Raw genomic sequence first — 22,038 nt, 5'->3', positions numbered from 1 at the left:
GGCGACCAGGTGCTTGGCAAGCACACTCTCCCCAGGTGGGGTGGTGCATCTTATCACCTCTCCTGTCCCAGCCGCTTGGTTTCCTAGGTGCATAGCAGGAGCGTCGTCTCAGGTGTGCCATCTGTCTCCTCTGGTGCGCTGATCTCTGGCTGCAACCCTCCCAGCGGATGTCAAGAGTCCAGAATCCCAGGAAGTCTTCGTTAGCAACTGGGAGCCTGCTCACAGTTTGGTAGAGGATGCCGTCTCAGGGGCGAGATTGCCCCTTTCCGGCTCTGGCTGCCTCCCACCTGCCTGCCTGCCTGCCTGCCTCCCTGCCTCCAGTGGGGGATGAGCCGGTCTGCAGCCGGCTAACTCTCCTCTGGTATTCGCTCAGTCCTTTGTTCTGTGAGCCACCGGCAGTGCCTTAGGTTAGAGATTTTCATGGGAAAGTTCTGTCTCTCTCTCTTTCCTCTTTTTTTTTTTTCTCTCTCTTTCTGGCTATCCCACAGTTTGGGTTGCTGTCTCACGTTAGCTCCCTCAGATTGAACCTCAGGGCATTCAGCCCCGGTCCTTACCCTAAGCAACTGCAGCCCACGCCTCCCTGTTCAGCCCCCACTTGCTGGTGGTGGATGCGAGCGTCTGGGCTACTTTCTCTGCTAGGAGTTGCTGTTAGGCACATAATCTGTGGGTTTTATTTATATATTTATTTTTCCTCCCAGTTATGTTGCCCTCTGAGATTCCAAAACTCCCCACAGACCCGCCGGTGAGAGAGTTTCCTAGTGTTTGGAAACTTCTCTTTTAAGACTCCCTTCCCAGGATGGGTCTCTGTCCCTAATTCTTTTGTCTCTCTTTTCATCTTTTATATTTTGTCCTAACTCCTTTGGAAGACAATGGACTGACTTTCTGGGTGCCTGATGTCCTCTGCCAGCGTTCAGAAGTTGTTTTGTGGAAGTTGCTCAGCGTTCAAATGTTCTTTCGATGAATTTGTGGGGGAGAAAGTGGTCTCCCCATCCTATTCTTCCACCATCTTCTACTGGTAACTATTGAAAAAGATAAACAGCCCAGGAGAAAAACACAATGAATAAACATTTCAAGGAAAAAAACTACAAATGGCCAATGAACATTTTTAAAGTATCCCAACTTCATTCATAATATAATAAATGCAAATCAGAACAAGATACTAATTTTAATGTATTTGATTGGCAACAACTAAAACTTTTGATAACCAGTGCTTGTGGAATTTTAGAAAACAAGTCCTCAGACACTTTTATTGGCATAATATGTACAAGCTTTCTGGAAAATAATTTGGTAATTTCATTCAAAATATAAGACACATATATCCTTTAACCCAGTCCTCACTGCTTAGGATTCTCTCTGTGGATATGCTGGCAAGACTTCTTAAGATAAATGTTGACGAGAAGAACCAATTCTGACTTTATGTTGTAATCATTTCTTTGACTTGCTTTTCATTGCGAATGCAAAAAAGTCACATACTTTGCCTTAGCACCTCATCTCCGATTCATTGGCCTGTTGTGTGGCCAGCAAAACAAGCCTGGACTCAGTAACATAAGTACATAGGTATTCTTGTAATATTATTTGTAACAGTAAAATCAAAACCTACAATAAACAAACAAGGAAAACTCTAGCAACAGTCAAAATTACCATGATAGGAAACTGATTAAATAAATTGTGGCACATTCTAACAAATGACATTTTTAGCAGCCCAGAAATATATTATATATTATATTATGGGCTTCCCAGGTGGCAGCAGTGGTAAAGAACCCACCTGCAAATACCACCTGCAAGTATAGGAGACATAAGAGATGCAGGTTTGATCCCTGGGTCAGGAAGGTCTGGAGGAAGGCATGGCAACCCACTCCAGTATTCTTGCCTGGAGAATCCCATGGACAGAGGAGCCTGGCAGGCTACAGTTCATATGGTTGCAGAGTTGGACACAACTGAAGTGACGTAGCATGCATGCATATTATATTACACTATATTATATTTTATATCTTCCTTTTAGGGAACTAACCCCATAATATATTAAATGTAAAAGCAAAGTAAGTAACTGTATACTATGATCTTTTGTGTTAAAAACAGGCAAAAAAGAGACAGAAATAAGTATATGTAAATAATTTTGTATGTTTTGAAGGATTCACAAGAAACTAAGAAAGGCATTTTAGCCTTGGGTAAATGAACTAAGAAAAGGAGGGTGGCTCTCAATATTCACTTTTTATTTTATAACTTTTTGAAAGTGAAAGTTGCTCAGTAGTGTCCGACTCTTTGCAACCCCATGGACTGGATAGTCCATGGAATTCGCCAGGCCAGAATACTGGAGTGGGTAGCCTTTCCCTTCTCCAGGAGATCTTCCCAACCCAGGGATCAAACACAGGTTTCCCGTGTTGCAGGCGGACTCTTTACTAGCTGAACCACAAGGGAAGCCAGCCCCCCAAAAAGGGAACTTTTTGTAGCATGAATTTTCTAATCTCATAGATGTGTTTCTTTTAATTCAACAAACTGTTCCATGTAGACATTCAAGGTTGGGAAAATGTTTGCTTCTCTGTGCTTTTCTATAGAATAAGAGCAAATCCCATTCTATTTTTAAAAATATTGTGGTGAGTCAAAAATGGGTTTGTATATCTATATCCACTGACACAGAAAACTATACATATTTCCTTTTTTAATTTAAAAAAACAAATTGCAATACAACGTGCATAGTATGATCCTACTTATGTAAAATTATTTGTTGGCACCTGTGGGTAATTACATTAAGAAATGTCTGGAAAGATTATCAAAGTGCATATACATTCTGCTTTGCAACCATTCTAAATTGCCTTAATTTTCTCAGAATGAGGATGCATCATCTTTGAACACAGAAGATAACAATTTTTTAATATAAATTCTGACATCTACTTGATATTTCTGCAAACTGGAAGCTGTAATGGAAATGGGAAAAGGAAAAGAAAATGATTTAAATAAAGTTATGCACACTAAGAGACTGCCTACTAAAGCAGCCCTGTGCAAAAGAGAGCAGTGACCCGAAACTGGGAGTCTATACCTGGAATTCAGCAAGGAGAACAAAGTGTTCCCTAGGGCAGGAGTGAAACCTGAGCTGGTTAGCTTTAGCATAAACAAAAGTGGGTCTGCAGGCACTAACCCTGCCACAACAACAACAAAAAAAAGAAAACTGGAAAAAAAAAAACAAAACTTTTAAAGATGTACATCCATCAAAAAAAACAAAAAAAAGAACCCTCCATTAATAAGCCAGGTAGCCTTGCTGCTTAGAACATTTTCACTGCAAACCATGGATTCACATCTCCATACTAAAGCAGGTATGTTTTTTTTGGATAAAGCTGAAAATACATAGCATTTTGGTAAGTACATATGAATACAGATAAATATTAAAAAAAAAAAAAAACTCTAGAAAAGTAAGCACAGAAGCACTGAACAGGGGTGACTAGAATCAGGATGAAGAAAGTGGTCAAAGAGGGCTCTAACCTTGTCTATAATGTTTCAATTTTCTAGTAAAAGGAAAGTATTCACATGTTGTGATTAAAATACACATAAAATTCACATTGTAGCCATTTTTAAATGCACAATTCAGTAGTATATTAAAGTCGCAGTATTACACAAACTTCACCACTCTTCATTTCTAGAACTTTTTCATCATCCGAAATAGAAACTCTGCACCCATTCAATAACTCCCCATTTCCCTTCCCCCTACCTCTGATAACCAATATTTTTCTGTCTATGAATTTACCTATTAAAGGTAACTCATATTAGTAGAATCATAAAATATTTGTTCCTTTTAACAGGCTTATTATATTTAGCATAGGTTTCTCAACGTTCATCCATGGTATAGCATATGTCATATTTTCCACCCTTTTTAAGGCTGAGTAGAATTCCATTATGTGGATATGCCACATTTTGTTTATCCATTTATCTGTTGATGAACACTTGATTTCTACTTTTGGCTATTATGAATAATACTATAAAGATTGGTGGATAAGTATCTGTTTGAGTTTCTGCTTTCAATGCTTTGGGGAAAATATCTAGGAGTAGAATTGCTGGTTCATATGGTAAGTCTACCTTTTTGAGGAACTGCCAAACTGTTCTCCACAGCAGCTACATCATTTTAAATTCCCATTATTGAGGGTTCCAATTTCTCCACATCCTTGCCAAAACTTGTTTCCCACCCCACCTTCTTTCCTAAAATAATAAGCCACTGTAATGGGTGTGAAATGGTATCTCACTGTGATTTTGATTTGAATTTTTACATATTATTTTTTCATGTACTATAAATTTTTAATTAAAAATTATTTCAGAAAAAGAAAGTAAGGGATCAGGATTTCTTTTCTTGATTCATAGACAAGAGATATTTTTTCTTCATTGCTAAACTCTGTGGCAATGCTTGCTCCTTGGAATAAAAGCTATGACAAACCTAGACAATGTATTAAAAAGCAGAGACATTACTTTGCCAACAAAGGTCTGTCTAGTCAAAGCTATGGTTTTTCCAGTAGTCATGTATGGGTGTGAGAGTTGGATCATAAAGAAGGCTGAGCACCAAAGAACTGATGCTTTTGAACTGCGGTGTTAGAGAAGACTCTTGAGTGTCCTTTGGACTTCAAGGAGATCAAAGCAGTCAATCCTAAAGGAAATTAGTTCTAAATATTCATTGGAAGGACTGATGCTGATATTGAAACTCCAATACTTTGGCTGCTTGATGTGAAGAGTTGAATCATTAGAAAATACCTTGATGCTGGGAAAGACTGAAGGCAGGAGGAAAAGGGGACAACAGAGGATGAGATGGTTGGATGGTATCACCAACGTAACACACATGAGTTTGAGCAAGCTCCAAGAGATGGTGAAGGACAGGGACGCCTGGCATGCTGCAGTCCATAGGGTTCCAAAGATCTGGATTCAACTGAGTGACTAAATAACAACAAAACACTGTGGAGATTGAGGCCAGGGCTGTCTTGCTCACTGTTGCATTCCTAACCCCTAACAAGGTGCCTGGCACCTAGTGGGAACTCATTTATTAGAGTATACACTTGAGGAATAAATGGCTGCATTATCCTCCCAATTTATGTATGATAGAGGGGAATAAGTCATGAAGAAGTGTCACCTTGAAAAACAGACACACAAATATTATTCAGCCATAAAAAAAGAAGAAAATCCTACCATTTGGGACCATATGGATAGATCTTGAGGGCACTATGCTAAGTGAAATAGTTGTACAGAGGAAGATAAATACTCTATGATCTCACTTACACGTGAAATCTAAAAACACCAAACTTACAGAAAATAAGAGTAGAATGGGGGCTGCTGGTGTCTGGGGGCTGGGGAAGATGTTGGTTAAAATTACAACCTTTCAATTATAAGATGAATAAGTTCCAGGGATCTAATGCATAGCATGATGACTACAGATAACAATACTGTATAATATACTTGAACATTTCTTTACTGTTCTCACCATAAAAACAAAAACAAAATGGTTATTATGTGACATAAAAGATGTGCTGTGCTATGTGTTAAATAAAAAGTCAGTTGTCCCTGACTCTTTGTGACTCAATGGACCATAGACTGCCAGCCTCCTCTCTCCATGGGTTTCTTCAAGCAAGAATACATGGAGTGGGGCATGGGGTGGATTTGCCATGCCCTCCTCCAGGGAATCTTCCTGACCCAGAGGTTGAACCCAAATCTCTTACGTCTCCTGCACTGGCAAGTGGGTTCTTTATCACTAGTGCTACCTGGGAAAAGATGTGTTAACTAACCTTATTGTGGCAAACACTTCTCAACATATACATACATCAAAACATCACACATTTAAAACTTACACAATGTTATATGTCAATTGTATCTCATTAAATCTGGAAAAAATAAGTCACCCAGAAGAAAAAGAAAAATACACATACATACTAATTTCTGAAAAAGACATCATCATAAATTTGGAAGTCTTGAGTAAACAGCCTACTTCAAGAAAGATCCAGGATGGCCAAGAAAACATAAGTGACACTACTTATGGCTTTAAGAAAGGCAACTTCAGGGCCAGTATTCCTCCATTTAGGTTGCCAGCTAAGGACAAGGAACTTTGCAAGTGTGCTCACATTACATTCCCAGGGATTCTATATTTCTTGAGTTTCAGGCAGGATGGCTGATGAGAAAGATACATACAATCAGAAAACTGCTGTACCCCTAAAGTCTTATCACTATTTATATGCTTGAAAGTCAGCTACTAATATTAATCACTTTATCATATTTTCTGCAACAGAGGTAGATATTTGAATTTTTTCCAATTAGTTCATATATCCATGAATGAACATCACTTATTGTAGATAGCAACCATCCATTTGCTTTTCCCTAGCTAAAGAAGATGCAAGCCATTCATCTTGTTCTCAAATCCCTTCGCACAAGTTTAAAATGCAATAAACTACTCTCTCTACTCCCCAAGAGTAGAGAGTCTCAAAGTGACTGAACTATTGCCTCCACAAGCCCCTGATAACCTTTGTGGTGAAGGAAGGAGGGAGAGAGCTAGTTGATGCTGACAGAAGGGCACCAAGATGGGAGTTGCCTGCATTCCTTTCCTCCTTGAGTTACCCATGTAAATTCTCCATGCATGAGTCAATTGTAGAGCACAGGGGATGGCCGAGACTTCAGTCCCTTGCTATCGCTCCCCAAAAAGCTCCTCTAGACAAGGATCTCCCAACAACAAAAGGCTATATGTTAGACTACCCCTGGCAGGGACTGATGGGGATGTCCTGGGAGAAAGAGTTGAGACTGACCCCTCCTACATTAGAGAGTGCACAGGGGAGGCTTCAGAAAGCAAGGATGTTCCCAGTCCAAGTAAGAGAGCTGGCATCTGGACTCCTGACACATTGGGAGAACTGTTACTAAAGTAGCAAAAACCAGAAGAAAATGAGCCCACAACTCTTCATACACAGTCTTGCAGAGAACATTCTTTCTCCCTTCTCCTCATCCTTACTTAGCAGGAGCAAGAGCTAAGGCGAGAAACCTAAAGATGCAAGAGAGTGCAAGAATTATTTAGGGGGTAAAAGAGACAGGATTTATTGAGAGCATAAAGCTCAGATTTCTGACTTGAGCAATTACTGGCTGGTCACTGAAGGAGGGAACACAGAGAAGAAACAGGCTTTATTTCTGGAGAACAGGGTAGGGGACACGTATTTTTGAGTTCACTTTTGGGCAGACTCAACTTGAGATGCCCGTGGGGCTCAGCAGACATTTGGATATATAAATCCGGAACTCTGAAGACAGGGCTGGACTGAAGATAAACATATGGGAGCCACCACCATAAAAAGTGTCATTAAAGCATGCAAATGGTTGAGATTGTGTAGGGAGAGTATGCGAAGGTCATGAGGAACTCTATGATTTAAGGAGTAAGTTAGAGGACTTACTAAGTAAGTCAGCTAAGGAGAATGAAAAGAAGTTGTAACAGAGGTGCAAGTCACAGAAACCCAGAAAAGAAGTTAAACTAAATGTTTGATGGCATTTGGTGAAGATAAAAAACTTAATGAATCCCTTCACAAGGATGATTTCAAACATACCATCAGAACATCCGAAATCTGTTGGCCACTGGCCTGTGGGTTTTCGATGCAGTGGACCCCACAATAGCAGCATTGACATCATCTAGGATCTTGTTAAAAATGAATTTGGGCGGCCCCACCTCATACCTACTAAATCAGGAAGTCTGGGGTGGGGTCCAGGAGTCTGTTTTTACAGGCCTCTTGGGTGATTCTGATCCTCACTAAGGCTTGAGAATCGCTGCTCTAGAAGGTGCTTAGATAGCACCTGATAGCCATTCCTTTAGGAACCAATCCCCTTTCTGATAAACTCATTTTCCTTTGGATCTGTTAATACCATGTTGCCAAACTGCTAGAGCCTGAGCAGCAAGATTGGGTCAATAGTCCACATTTATTGTAACACAATTCCTATCCTATACCAACTACGGACCACTTCTCCTTCCACTGGGTTATCTTTTTTGCTCTTCATCACAACTAATTATTCACAATGTCTGCTCCTTCACTGCTTCTCTTGGTGCATTTTTTTTTCCCTTGGTGCATTTTTTTTTTACAATCTCTGATCCTGCTATCAACTGAACAAATCTCTAAATCTCAGTCTAAAATCCTGAGTGACATGGATTGTTGGTGAAACCTGCAAATTGGTACAGTTTAGTATTCTGCCTCACTTATCGAAACAGCAAAAGCACCTTCGACTCAGTATTTCCACTTCTGGGAAGTGATCCTAGAGAGGGGCCTGCACGTGTGCACAAAGAAAGGGGCCTTTGTCCCCCTACTCAACCAAAGGCCAGCTGACCCACCCTCAGCCACTCCCCTCTACCTAACCGCACCCCGCCAGTCCAAGCCTGGGTCCCATCCTCAAAGGGCCTCTCCGGGTGAGTCCGTTGAAGCCCTTTACGGTGATCAGAAAGGCTTATTCACACCTCACTTCACACTGGAATCAGTTGGAAGCAGCGGGGAAAGCCCTCACAGCCTCAGCGTCCCGCACGACCGGCCCCAACACCAGCCCAAGCCTGCTGCGACTTGATCTTTTCCCCTTCTCCGTTTTCTCCTCGGGAAGGGAGGGCCAGGGCCACTGCCAAGTACCGTGACTGCGGCCCTCCGGCTGCCGCCGGCCGCCCGCCGCCAGGGGGCGGACCCCCGGAGGGCAGGGGGCGGGGCCGGCGGGGAGGGAAGGGGCGGGGCCGATAGGCTGATAGCTCCCGTCGTCGTCGGCCCTACCTCAGCAGCAGGAACCGAAGTCGCTGCAGCTTGGCTCACTGGTCGCCCGCGCGCTGTCTCGGCCGGTCCCGCAGCCATGGAGGACTTCATTGTGATCTCGGACGACAGCGGCTCCGAGAGCTCCGGGGGGACCCGCCCGAGCCGGGCGCGGAGGCTCCGCCGGGCCCTGTCCCGGACCCCCGGCGCGCTGCCCCGCCGGACTGTGGTGAGTGAGCGAGCCGCCGCTCGCCGAGCCCCGCTGCGGCCGGAGCCGTCTGCCGCTCGTACATCCCTCGGCCCAGCCCGCTGCTTTCCGCGGCTCCGCCGCCCGCCCCCGGGCGCCTTACAGCTGCAGCCGCTTCCCGCCTTCCCGATGGGTCCCGCCCGAAGGAGCGCGGCGGGCCCCGGGTTGAGACGCTGGGCCTCCCGGGCTCCGCGCTCAAGCCCGAGAGCGGCTGAGGCTGGAGAGTGGCCGCCGGGCACATGGACGAGGTCCTGGCGCGCCAGGTGCGGGGGTCGCTGGAGCCCACAGCCGCGGCGGTCCTCAGGCCAGGCCGCGGGCTGCCCTGAGCCTTGGGCGGGGGCCAGGGACACACGGGGTCCTCTGGAGAGACCCGGACCTCGAGGAGGGCGTGCGGGAGCGCGTAATTGTTTGGCCTGTGGTGTGTACAGATGTGTGCAGGGAGGTAACAGGAGCCCGGGCGGGGAGGGAGGGAAGCTGGGGCCTGGGCCCGACGGTGGCCAAGCTCCAGGGCCTGGCAGTCGAGCGAGGGGCAGGATTTTGGAGTTGTGCGGGAGGGCAGTTTATGGCGCTTCGCAAACATTTACCAAGCTCTAAAGGAATAGGGAGGGAAACATCCACGATTTCTTTACCCCTTGGGCTCGTTAGTCTTTGTCCTTCTGCCTAAAGTGGTGAATAAAACATCTATGGTTCCTGCCTTTCTAGAATCCTCCACAGATATTTATTGAGCCCCTACTATGGGCCAGGTGTACTAAGAGCTGGGGATACGATGAAGAACACAACATTCCTGGCTTGTCATAGAAGGTGATAGAATCAACAAGTAGTTATAGAATACTCAAAGGATGGAAGGTGGGCGGGGCTTTTTCGGTATCAGGAGACTCTCAACATCAGACTTCCAACAATCTTCCTAGCCTCCTAATTAGCCACACCCCAGAAATAAAAGAATTGTTATTTGTAATGTTATTTGTAAACGCCTTTCTTCCTATGTAAGTACTTAATCAAGACAAGTTCAGCTTCTGCTCCTCCAGTCCCCTTCCCAGCGTTTTTAGTCCCTAAGCCTCCACTGTGAGCCACTTCTGTGTCTCAGGTATAGTGTTAAATCTAGGAGGTCACTATAAGAATGAATGGCATGTAAAACCAATTAACTTATACTGCTGTTTTGCCGTGGTTCAAGCAAGAGGAATTCCCTATAACTTTCAGTAAAGAATTTAGAAGAGATGGACAGACAAGAGATTTGCAAGGTAAAAGTGACTGGATGTCCCTAGTACAGTGTGGGGGACATACTAGATATATTTGTTGGATGAAAGAATGGTTGACGGAATGGGGAAGAGAGCAGTTCAGACAGTCGTTTGATGGTGAGAGTGAATGTAACAGAAGCAGACTTGAGGTGGCAGAAAAGCTGCATTCAGTTTGGACCTCAGAGGACTTGAACTCTGGAGAACAGTCAGGATTGGAGGGATTTGGTAATCATCTAAATAGAAAGAAGCACTGAAGGTCTAATTAAGATTGAGATAATCAAGGGAAAGTATGTAAAAAGAAAAAAGGTGGAAGAAAAAAGTACTGCAGAATAACCCTCAACTGCCTCTCCTAGTTTTTCCTCTTCCCTCCTCCTCCTTCTCTCAGTCCCCCTTTAACTTTGTACTTCCTACCAACTTTGCTTTTTCCTCCCAAGGGGTGTCCACCTCCGGTCATCCTGAGCCAGCTTCCTTCTTCAAGTGTCCAAATGTCATCCTTAACCAAGTCTGTGGTATGTGCTATAACCCTTCTTGCACATACATAGGGGTGCTCACAAAATTCCCCTCCTCCTCTGTGACCACTCAATCAAGCATTTTGAGTTGGAGCCGTTTAGAACTGAAGAGAAGTGAAAGGCATGTTCCAGAGTAGCACCCATTGTAAATCTCGCTTCTCCACATACTTACTCCAGCTTTCTCAGATCTCCTGGCTGGTTCTCCTTTTATCCTTCTTGCAAGTTATAAGGGTGGTAGGATAACCACACAAAATATCAGAGACATTAAGAGACTCTCAAGCACCTTTGTCCAGCTTTTCCTCAAGGCCCTGAGGTCAGAGAAACCTGTTTGAATCAAGAACTCCCCTAACTCTACTTCCCAATCCACCCAACAGCTCTAGAAGCTTTGGCAAGTTCTGTTGTCTCTTTCAGCTTCTGCATTTGAGAACATTAATACCCACCTGGCAGGATCATTAGAAGGTTTTTAATGAAACAATGCAAGGATAGTGCCCAGCATAAATGATAGCTTTTGCTACACTTTATGCTGTTTTCTCAAGCTTGGCAAGCAATGAAATAAAAGAAACAAGTTTTGTGATTTTTTTTCCCTTTTTTGCAAATATTGACTGAGGGGAAACAACTTGCTTGAATTCAGGAAATCAAAAAGCCACCTCCTATGCTGAAGTTGATGTTTCTGAACTTCTGGCTCTTAACCTGGGCTTTAGACTTCAGTAAGGTGATGAAATGTGTCTGTGTTTTTTATATTTATTGCTTCCTCCTCTCCCCCCCCGCCCCACACACTTATAAAAGCAGAACATGTTCAGCTAATTTTGGTTGGCCTAATTACAAAGATTGAGAAATGTATACAAAAGAAAATTTAAATTGCCATTAATCTCACCATGCAAAGATAACCAATGCTAACATTTTGAAGTATGCCTGCTTAAACATTTCTTTGTGAGTGCCAGTGTGTGCTCATACATACCCATGTGTCTCCCACATGGGAGACACATGTGTTTTTGCAAAAATGAAATCTTGCTATACTTTTTTTTTGTTCGCCTTTTTGTCTTAATATACTTTTCTACATCAACAAATATACATTTTCACCAATATTTATAATGTATTCCATTGTACAGATTTATAATTACATGTACCTTTTCCTATAAATGGGTATTATGCTGCCATTTCTAAATTTTCTCTATTATAAAACAAGTCAGAAATTTCCTCATAAATAATCTTTGTACCTTTGTTCATTTGTTTGTTTAGGATAAGTTCCTCTTAGAAGTGAGATTGCTGAGTCTAAAGGTATGCCCTCTTCAGGAACTTTTGATATATATTGTCAAATTTCCTACGGAAATTGTACACCAATTATATTCTCACAGTACCCCTTTCTCTACTATTTACTCACCCCTGCTGCTGCTACTGCTGCTAAGTCGCTTCAGTCGTGTCCGACTCTGTGCGACCCCATAGACGGCAGCCCACCAGGCTCCTCCATCCCTGGGATTCTCCAGGCAAGAACACTGGAGTGGGTTGCCATTTCCTTCTCCAATGCATGAAAGTGAAAAGTGAAAGTGAAGTTGCTCAGTCACGTCCGACTCCTAGCGACCCCATGGACTGCAGCCTACCAGGCCCCTCCGTCCATGGGATTTTCCAGGCAAGAGTACTGGAGTGGGGTGCCATTGCCTTAGATACCGTCAATTTACCGAATATGTAAATAATTATGGAACACTTAGTATATGCCAGACACTCTTGTTGGCATACAGTTGCTAAGAGTACAGCTAAAAATACAAAACCAAGTCCCTGTTTTTGTGGAGATTTCATTTTAGTCAGAGGGAAACAAAGAGTAAACAATCACATAGGTGTCCTGTCAGATGATACACAGAGTTTTAGAAAGAAAAGTAAGGCATTTTTGGTTTTTCAGTATTTGCTGGTTTGATAGCTAGATTCTGTGAACTTTCATGGTTTAATTTTTTTTCTTTGGTTGTGGGTAGTGATTCATTCTCTCATTAAATACTTTTTGAGCACATGCTCTGCCCCTGGGTACCAAAGGTGAACAAGGTGACAGTGAACCTGTGTTCTAGTGGGGAAATAGCAATAAACTAAGAACTAAGTGAACAATATAATAGAGAACAACTTGGGTGGATTTGGGAACGTTAGATTGTGTCTTCAAAGAAGGCCTCTCTGAAGAGTTAATATTTGATCTGAGAACAAAATGACAGATTTGTTATGAGAAGATCTTGGGGAATAAAGTAACAGCAAAGGGTGTAGCAAAAGCAAAGATTAGAAATAAGAAGGAGCATGACTAACTGGAGGAATCAAAAGGCCAGTGGGGCTAGAATGTAAGAGACGGACAGAGTTGGAAGTGATGAGAAATAGGTGGACTAGACTATATAAAGCCTGTAGATCATGATAAGGAATTTGGATTTTATTCTTATGTAACAAGAAATCTTTGAAGGGTCTTAAGCAGGGGAATAACATGATCTAATTTACATTTTTAAAAAGTGACTTTAGCTACTGTGAGAAGAAAAGACTGTAAGGTAGGGTGACCATGTAATTTATCATCCAGATGGGGATCCTTTTGCAAATGAAAGAGGTTGCTAACTGGACAGGGTGTCAAACAACAGGTAAAAGCTGAAACTGTCCCATACAAACCAGTTTCACCTTACTGTAAGGGGACAAAAGTGGAATCAAAGAGATTTGTCTTGGAGGTTGCAGCAGTAGTCCAGACCAGAGATCATCGTAGCTTTGTAGGTGGTGCGACTAGATAACTGGAGGGTTATGGAAGGTACCAATGAAGTAAAATCAACTGGTCATAAAACAGCAGGACCCTGTGGTCATTGCCTTGTACGTCCTCTGCCTGCCTTTTGTCTGTGGAAAAACTCTAGCTACATAGTAAGTTTAATCAGAGAAGTGAGAACATGCAGAAACAAAGGAAAGCAGTCAAGGAGACCAAGTAATGATAATTTAGTCTGTAAACAAAGTCAAGGACCTTTCCTTCCTTCACAGGCACTATAGATAATATTCTGAGCCAAATCCTGTGAGCTGTCTTATGGTTACTGAAACCCCAACCAGGTAGAAGTTAACCACATAATGACCAGACTGTAACCATGACATAAGCTGCCACAATTCCAAGAATTGGCTTCAAAGAAGTGAGAACAAACCAACACTGGAACTGAAGACTAACTGTACTTAAAATAATCAAGGTGACACTGATCAGACCACTGATGACCAATTTCAAGATGATTGTCAGAGTTGACTGTACAGTTTCTGCATGTAGCCCCTTCCCTCAGCCTATAAAAGCTCTTGTCCACTGATTTTCAGGGGGCGGAGTTGGCCTTTGGACAGGTGTCCACCCTCTACACCCCCCATACCCTAGCTGCTGGCATCCAAAATAAAGCAAACTTCCCTTTCCAACAACCTTGCCCCTTTATTGACTTTTTGAACGACAAGCAGCCAGACCCTGCTTTTGGTTACAGTCCTAATCCTTGGTTGTGGTTAATGAGGGGAAGGGGGGATTCCTGAATGATGCCTTGGTTTGTCCCTAGCAACTGGATGCAGGTTGGTGTCAGTCACTGACATGAGGATGTCTTGAGGAGGAACAGGGTTAGAGGAAGGATTCATGAATTCTTAAATGTAGTGTGCTATATATGTGTGAATGTGTGTGTGTGTATAGTTTATGTGAGTTAATTGCCTGTTCTTGTCCTGGTGGATTTTTTGTGGATTTTTTTGTTTTTGTTTTTACTAATTTGTCAGTTTTACTTGGACTTCTCAGGTGGCACTAGTGGTAAAGAGACAAAAGAGACGTGGGTTCAATCCCTGGGTTGGGAAGATCCCTGGAGAAGGAAATAGCAACCCACTCCCATATTCTTGTCTGGAGAATCCCATGGACAGAGGAGCCTGGCAGGCTGCAATCAGTAGAGTCAGATATGACTGAAGCAAATTAGCATAGTTTTACTTACATAGTAAAGACTTTTTATAGATTGGATTGGGTCCTCCAAAAAGATGTGTTGAAGCCCCCGCTGCCACTACAGAATGTGACTTTATTTGAAAATCAAGTCATTGCAGATGTAATCAGTGAAGATGAGATCATAGAAAGTAAGGTGGACCCTTAGTCTGATATAAGTAATATCTTTATAAGATGTGAAGACAGAGTAAGAACACTGTGAGACCATGGGAGTTATGCAATTGCAAATCAATGAACACCAGAAGGTAAGAGAAGGGCACAGAACAGTTTCTCTCGACAGCATTTAAGAGAGCGTTTCCTGCAGATACCTTAATTTTGAACTTCTGAGCCTCCAGAACTGTGAAAAACAATAAAAAGACCAGGAACAAGTCAAGGACATCCTCTCTCACCAATGCTTTTCAGCATTGTACTGGAAGTCCTTGCTGATGTTATTAGGCAAGAAAAAGTATACACATTAGGAAAGAAGAAATAAAATTTTTACTCAAAGATGTCATTGTTGCCTATGTAGAAAAAATCCAAAAGAATTAGCAACCAAAAAAAAAATTACTAATAAGTAATAATAGCAACATTGTAGGATGCAAGGTCACTTTACAAAAGTCATCACTTTCCCATATACCAGCAATGAACAAGGGGAATTTGAAATTAAAAACATAATACCATTTACATCAAAACTGTAAAAATGAAATGCACATCTCATAAAACATCTACAAGAGAGATCTATATGAGGAGAATTATAAAACTGATAAAATATATCAAAGAAGAAATAAATAAATGGAGATATATTCCATGTTCTAGAAAAACATCTGCTTTATTGACTATGCCAAACCCTTTGACCGGATCACAACAAACTGGAAAATTCTGAAAGAGATGGGAATACCAGACCACCTGACCTGCCTCCTGAGAAATCTGTATGCAGGTCAAGAAGCAACAGTTAGAACTGGACATGGAACAACAGACTGGTTCCAGATTGGGAAAGGAGTACGTCAAGGCTGTATATTGTCATCCTGCTTATTTAACTTATATGCAGAGTACATCATGTGAAATGCTGGGCTGGATGAAGCACAAGCTGGAATCAAGATTGCTGGGAGAAATATCAATAACCTCAGATATGCAGATGACACCACCCTTATGCAGAAAGCAAAGAGGAACTGAAGAGCCTCTTGATGAAAGTGAAAGAGGAGAGTGATGCTTAAAACTCAACATTCAAAAAACTAAGATCATTGCATCCAGTCCCATCACTTCATACCAGATAGATGGGGAAACAATAGAAACAGTGACAGACTTTATTTTCTTGGGCTCCAAAATCACTGCAGATGGTGACTGCAGCCAAGAAATTAAAAGACTCTTGCTCCTTGGAAGAAAAGCTATGACCAACCTAGACAGCATATTAAAAAGCAGAAACGTTACTTTGCCAACAAAGATCTATTTTGTCAAATCTATGGTTTTTCCAGTAGTCATATATGGATGTGAGAGTTGGATCATAAAGAAAGCTGAGTGCTGAAGAATTGATGCTTTTGAACTGTGGTGTTGGAAAAGACTCTTGAAAGTCCCCTGGACTGCAAGGAGATCAAACCAGTCAATCCTAAAGGAAATCAGTCCTGAATATTCATTGGAAGGACTGATATGGAAGCTGAAACTCCAATACTTTGGCCATCTGATGAGAAGAACTGACTCACTGTAAAAGACTTTGATGCTGGGAAAGATTGCAGGCAGGAGGAGAAGGAGACAGCAGAAGATAAGATGGTTGGATGCATCACCAACTTGATGGACGGTGAGTTTGAGCTAGCTCTGGGAGTTGGTGATGGATAAGAAAGCCTGGTGTGCTGCAGTTCATGGAGTTGCAAAGAGTCAGACATGACTAAGTGACTGAACTGAACTGATTCCATGTTCATGGAAAGGAAAACAATATTGTTAAATGTCAGTTCTTATGAACCTTATCTATAGATTCAATGCAATCCTGATCAAAATTCTAGCAAGTTATTTTGTAGGTATTAGTAAACTGATTAACGTTTATATGGAGAGGCCGGAGAAGGCAATGGCACCCCACTCCAGTACTTTTGCCTGGAGAATCCCATGGATGGAGGAGCCTGGTAGGCTGTAGTCCCTGGGGTCGCTAAGAGTCGGACACAACTGAGCGACTTCGCTTTCACTTTTCACCTTCATGCATTGGAGAAGGAAATGGCAACCCACTCCAGTGTTCTTGCCTAGAGAATCCCAGGGACAGGGGAGCCTGGTGGCTGCCATCTATGGGGTCACACAGAGTCGGACACGACTGAAATGACTTAGCATAGCATAGCATGGAGAGGCAATTTGTTGTTGTTCAGTCACTTAGTCATGTCTGACTGTTTGAGACCCCATGGCCTGTAGCACGCCAGGCTTCCCTGTCCTTCATTATCTCCTTGAATATGCTTGAACTCATGTCCATTGAGTTGGTAATACTCTCCAACCATCTCACCTTCTGCTGCCCCCTCCTCCTCCTGCCCTCAATCATTCCCAGCATCAGAGTCTTTTCCAGTGAGTTGGCTGTTTGCATCAGATGGACAAAGTGTTGGAGCTTCAGCTTCAGCATCAGTTCTTCCAATGAATATTCAGTGTTGTGATTTCCTTTAGGATTGACTGATTTGATCTCCTTGCTGTCCAAGGGACTCCCAAATCTTCTCCAGCACCACAATTTGAAAGCATTCCTTCAGCACTCAGCCTTCTTTATGGCCCAACTTTCACATCCATACATGACTACTGGAAAAACCATAGCTTTGAGTATATGGACTTTTGTCAGCAAAGTGATGCCTGTGCTTTTTAATATGTTATCTAGGTTTGTCATAGCATTCCTTCCAGGGAGCAAGCATCTTAATTTCATGACTACAGTCACAATCCACCATGATTTTGGAGCCCAAGAAAATAAAATCTGCCACTGTTTCCACTTTTTCCCCTTCTATTTGCCATGAAGTGATGGGACCAGATACCACAATCTTAGTTTTTTGAATGTTGAGTTTTAAGCCAGCTTTTTCACTCTGTTCTTTTCAGCCTCATCAAGAGGCTCTTTAATTCTTCTTCACTTTATGCCATTAGAGTGGTATCATCTGCACATCTGAGGTTTAGGTAATCTTTTTATTTATTTATTTTGAAGGATAATTGCTTTACAGAAATTTTGTTGTTTTCTGTCAAACATCAGCATGAATCAGCCATAGGTATACATATATCCCTTCCCTCTTGAACCTCCCTGTCATCTCCCTCCCCATCCCACCCCTGTAAGTTGATACAGAGCCCCTGTTTGAGTTCCATGAGACATCATGCAAATTCCCATTGGCTATCTATTTTACATATGGTAATGTAAGTTTCCGTGTTACTCTCTCCATATGTCTAATCCTTTCCTCCCCTCTCCCTTTGTCCATAAGTCGGTTCTCTATGTCTGTGTCTCCATTGCTGCCTTGCAAATCAATTCATTGGTACCATCTTTCTAGATTCCATAAATTTGCTTTAGTATACAGTATTTATCTTTCTCTTTATGACTTACTTCACTCTGTATAATAGGCTCTAGGTTTATCCACCTCATTAGACTGGACTCAAATGCATTCCTTTTTATGGCTAAGTAATAACCATTATGTATGTGTACCATAATTTCTTTATCCAGTCATCTGTTGATATACATCTAGGTTGCTTCCATTTTCTAGGTATTGTAAATAGTGCTGTAGTGAACATTGTCTCCCAGTGATCTTGGTTCCAGTTGTGATTCATTCAGCCCAGCATTTCACACGATGTACTCTTCATATAAGTTAAACAAACAGCATGACGATATACAGCCTTGATGTGGTCCTTTCCCAATTTTGAACCAGTCCATTGTTCCATGTCTGGTTCTAACTGTTGCGTCTTGATCCACAGACAGGTTTCTCAGGAGACAGGTAAGGTGGTCTGGTATTCCCTTTCTCTTTGCTGCTGCTGCTAAGTCGCTTCAGTTGTGTCCGGCTCTGTGCGACCCCAGAGACGGCAGCCCACCAGGCTTTCCCATCCCTGGGATTCTCCAGGCGAGAACACGAGTGGGTTTCCATTTCCTTCTCCAGTGCATGAAAGTGAAAAGTGAAAGTGAAGTTGCGCAGTCATGTCTGACTCTTCGCGACCCCATGGACTGCAGCCTACCAGGCTCCTCCGTCCATGGGATTTTCCAGGCAAGAGTACTGGAGTGGGGTGCCATTGCCTTCTCCGCCCTTTCTCTTTAAGAAGATGCAATAACCAACTGAATATTGGGGAAGAGCAAAGTCAGAGGTCTGCCACTTTTGACTTCAAAACTTATTACAAACCACAGTAATCAAAACAATATAGAATTGGTAAAAGAATAGACAAGATAGATCAGTGGAACACCATAGAAAGCCCAGAAATAGACCCAAATTACTCTAGTCAACTAATCTTTGACAGTGGAGCTAAAGTAATAGAATGGAACAAAGATAGTCTTTTATTTTTATTTTTTTAATTTTATTTTATTTTTAAACTTTACAATATTGTATTAGTTTTGCCAAACATCAAAATGAATCCGCCACAGGTATACCCGTGCTCCCCATCCTGAACCCTCCTCCCTCCTCCCTCCCCATACCCTCCCTCTGGGTCGTCCCAGTGCACCAGCCCCAAGCATCCAGTATCGTGCATCGAACCTGGACTGGCGACCTGTTTCATACATGATATTCTACATGTTTCAATGCCATTCTCCCAAATCTCCCCACCCTCTCCCTCTCCCACAGAGTCCATAAGACTGATCTATACATCAGTGTCTCTTTTGCTGTCTCGTTCACAGGGTTATTGTTACCATCTTTCTAAATTCCATATATATGCATTAGTATACTGTATTGGTGTTTTTCTTTCTGGCTTACTTCACTCTGTATAATAGGTTCCAGTTTCATCCATCTCATTAGAACTGATTCAAATGTATTCTTTTTAATGGCTGAGTAATACTCCATTGTGTATGTGTACCACAGCTTTCTTATCCATTCATCTGCTGATGGGCATCTAGGTTGCTTCCATGTCCTGGCTATTATAAAACAGTGCTGCGATGAACATTGGGGTACACTTGTCTCTTTCCCTTCTGGTTTCCTCAGTGTGTATGCCCAGCAGTGGGATTGCTGGATCATAAGGCAGATCTATTTCCAGTTTTTTAAGGAATCTCCACACTGTTCTCCATAGTGGCTGTACTAGTTTGCATTCCCACCAACAGTGTAAGAGGGTTCCCTTTTCTCCACACCCTCTCCAGCATTTATTGCTTGTAGACTTTTGGATCGCAGCCATTCTGACTGGCGTGAAATGGTACCTCATTGTGGGTTTGATTTGCATTTCTCTGATAATGAGTGATGTTGATCATCTTTTCATGTGTTTGTTAGCCATCTGTATGTCTTCTTTGGAGAAATGTCTATTTAGTTCTTTGGCCCATTTTTTGATTGGGTCATTTATTTTTCTGGAGTTGAGCTATAGGAGTTGTTTGTATATTTTTGAGATTAGTTGTTTGTCAGTTGCTTCATTTTCTATTATTTTCTCCCATTCTGAAGGCTGCCTTTTCACCTTGCTAATAGTTTCCTTTGTTGTGCAGAAGCTTTTAAGTTTAATTAGGTCCCATTTGTTTATTTTTGCTTTTATTTCCAATATTCTGGGAGGTGGGTCATAGAGGATCCTGCTGTGATGTATGTCGGAGAGTGTTTTGCCTATGTTCTTCTCTAGGAGTTTTATAGTTTCTGATCTTACATTGAGATCTTTAATCCATTTTGAGTTTATTTTTGTGTATGGTGTTAGAAAGTGTTCTAGTTTCATTCTTTTACAAGTGGTTGACCAGTTTTCCCAGCACCACTTGTTAAAGAGATTGTCTTTAATCCATTGTATATTCTTGCCTCCTTTGTCAAAGATAAGGTGTCCATATGTGCATGGATTTATCTCTGGGCTTTCTATTTTGTTCCATTGATCAATATTTCTGTCTTTGTGCCAGTACCATACTGTCTTGATAACTGTGGCTTTGTAGTAGAGCCTGAAGTCAGGTAGGTTGATTCCTCCAGTTCCCTTCTTCTTTCTCAAGATAGCTTTGGCTATTCGAGGTTTTTTGTATTTCCATACAAATTGTGAAATTATTTGTTCTAGCTCTGTGAAGAATACCGTTGGTAGCTTGATGGGGATTGCATTGAATCTATAAATTGCTTTGGGTAGTATACTCATTTTCACTATATTGATTCTTCCAATCCATGAACATGGTATATTTCTCCATCTATTAGTGTCCTCTTTGATTTCTTTGACCAGTGTCTTATAGTTTTCTATATATAGGTCTTTAATTTCTTTAGGTAGATATATTCCTAAGTATTTTATTCTTTCCGTTGCAATGGTGAATGGAATTGTTTCCTTAATTTCTCTTTCTGTTTTCTCGTTATTGGTGTATAGGAATGCAAGGGATTTCTGTGTGTTGATTTTATATCCTGCAACTTTACTACAATCATTGATTAGTTCTAATAATTTTCTGGTGGAGTCTTTAGGGTTTTCTATGTAGAGGATCATGTCATCTGCAAATAGTGAGAGTTTTACTTCTTCTTTTCCAATTTGGATTCCTTTTATTTCTTTTTCTGCTCTGATTGCTGTGGCCAAAACTTCCAAAACTATGTTGAATAGTAATGGTGAAAGTGGGCACCCTTGTCTTGTTCCTGACTTTAGAGGAAATGCTTTCAATTTTTCACCATTGAGGATAATGTTTGCTGTGGGTTTGTCATATATAGCTTTTATTATGTTGAGGTATGTTCCTTCTATTCCTGCTTTCTGGAGGGTTTTTATCATAAATGGATGTTGATTTTTGTCAAAGGCTTTCTCTGCATCTATTGAGATAATCATATGGTTTTTATTTTTCAATTTGTTAATGTGGTGTGTTACATTGATTGATTTGCAGATATTGAAGAATCCTTGCATCCCTGGGATAAAGCCCACTTGGTCATGGTGTATGATCTTTTTAATGTGTTGTTGGATTCTGATTGCTAGAATTTTGTGAAGGATTTTTGCATCTATGTTCATCAGTGATATTGGCCTGTAGTTTTCTTTTTTTGTGGGATCTTTGTCAGGTTTTGGTATTAGGGTGATGGTGGCCTCATAGAATGAGTTTGGAAGTTTACCTTCCTCTGCAATTTTCTGGAAGAGTTTGAGCAGGATAGGTGTTAGCTCTTCTCTAAATTTTTGGTAGAATTCAGCTGTGAAGCCGTCTGGACCTGGGCTTTTGTTTGCTGGAAGATTTTTGATTACAGTTTCAATTTCCGTGCTTGTGATGGGTCTGTTAAGATTTTCTATTTCTTCCTGGTCGAGTTTTGGAAAGTTGTACTTTTCTAAGAATTTGTCCATTTCTTCCACGTTGTCCATTTTATTGGCATATAATTGTTGATAGTAGTCTCTTATGATC

The 22,038-nt window shown here is 41.8% G+C and overlaps 1 protein-coding gene across 1 annotated transcript in view; it reads left to right on the top strand.

The window, feature by feature from the left end:
- Nucleotides 1-8,738: 8,738 nt before the first annotated feature.
- Nucleotides 8,739-22,038, top strand: part of SIMC1 (SUMO interacting motifs containing 1) — an 83,664-nt gene continuing 70,364 nt past the window's right edge. The window contains exon 1 of the mRNA XM_002690410.6: nucleotides 8,739-8,940. Coding sequence (XP_002690456.2) covers nucleotides 8,812-8,940 — 129 coding nt within the window. The 5' untranslated portion in view covers nucleotides 8,739-8,811. The remainder of the gene's footprint in view (nucleotides 8,941-22,038) is intronic.

This window comes from Bos taurus, chromosome 10 (genome assembly GCF_002263795.3).
Source record: "Bos taurus isolate L1 Dominette 01449 registration number 42190680 breed Hereford chromosome 10, ARS-UCD2.0, whole genome shotgun sequence".
In the NCBI taxonomy this organism is placed as follows: domain Eukaryota; kingdom Metazoa; phylum Chordata; class Mammalia; order Artiodactyla; family Bovidae; genus Bos; species Bos taurus.
Note: the sequence above shows the minus strand (reverse complement) of the source record. Positions and strands in the feature narration are given on the sequence as shown.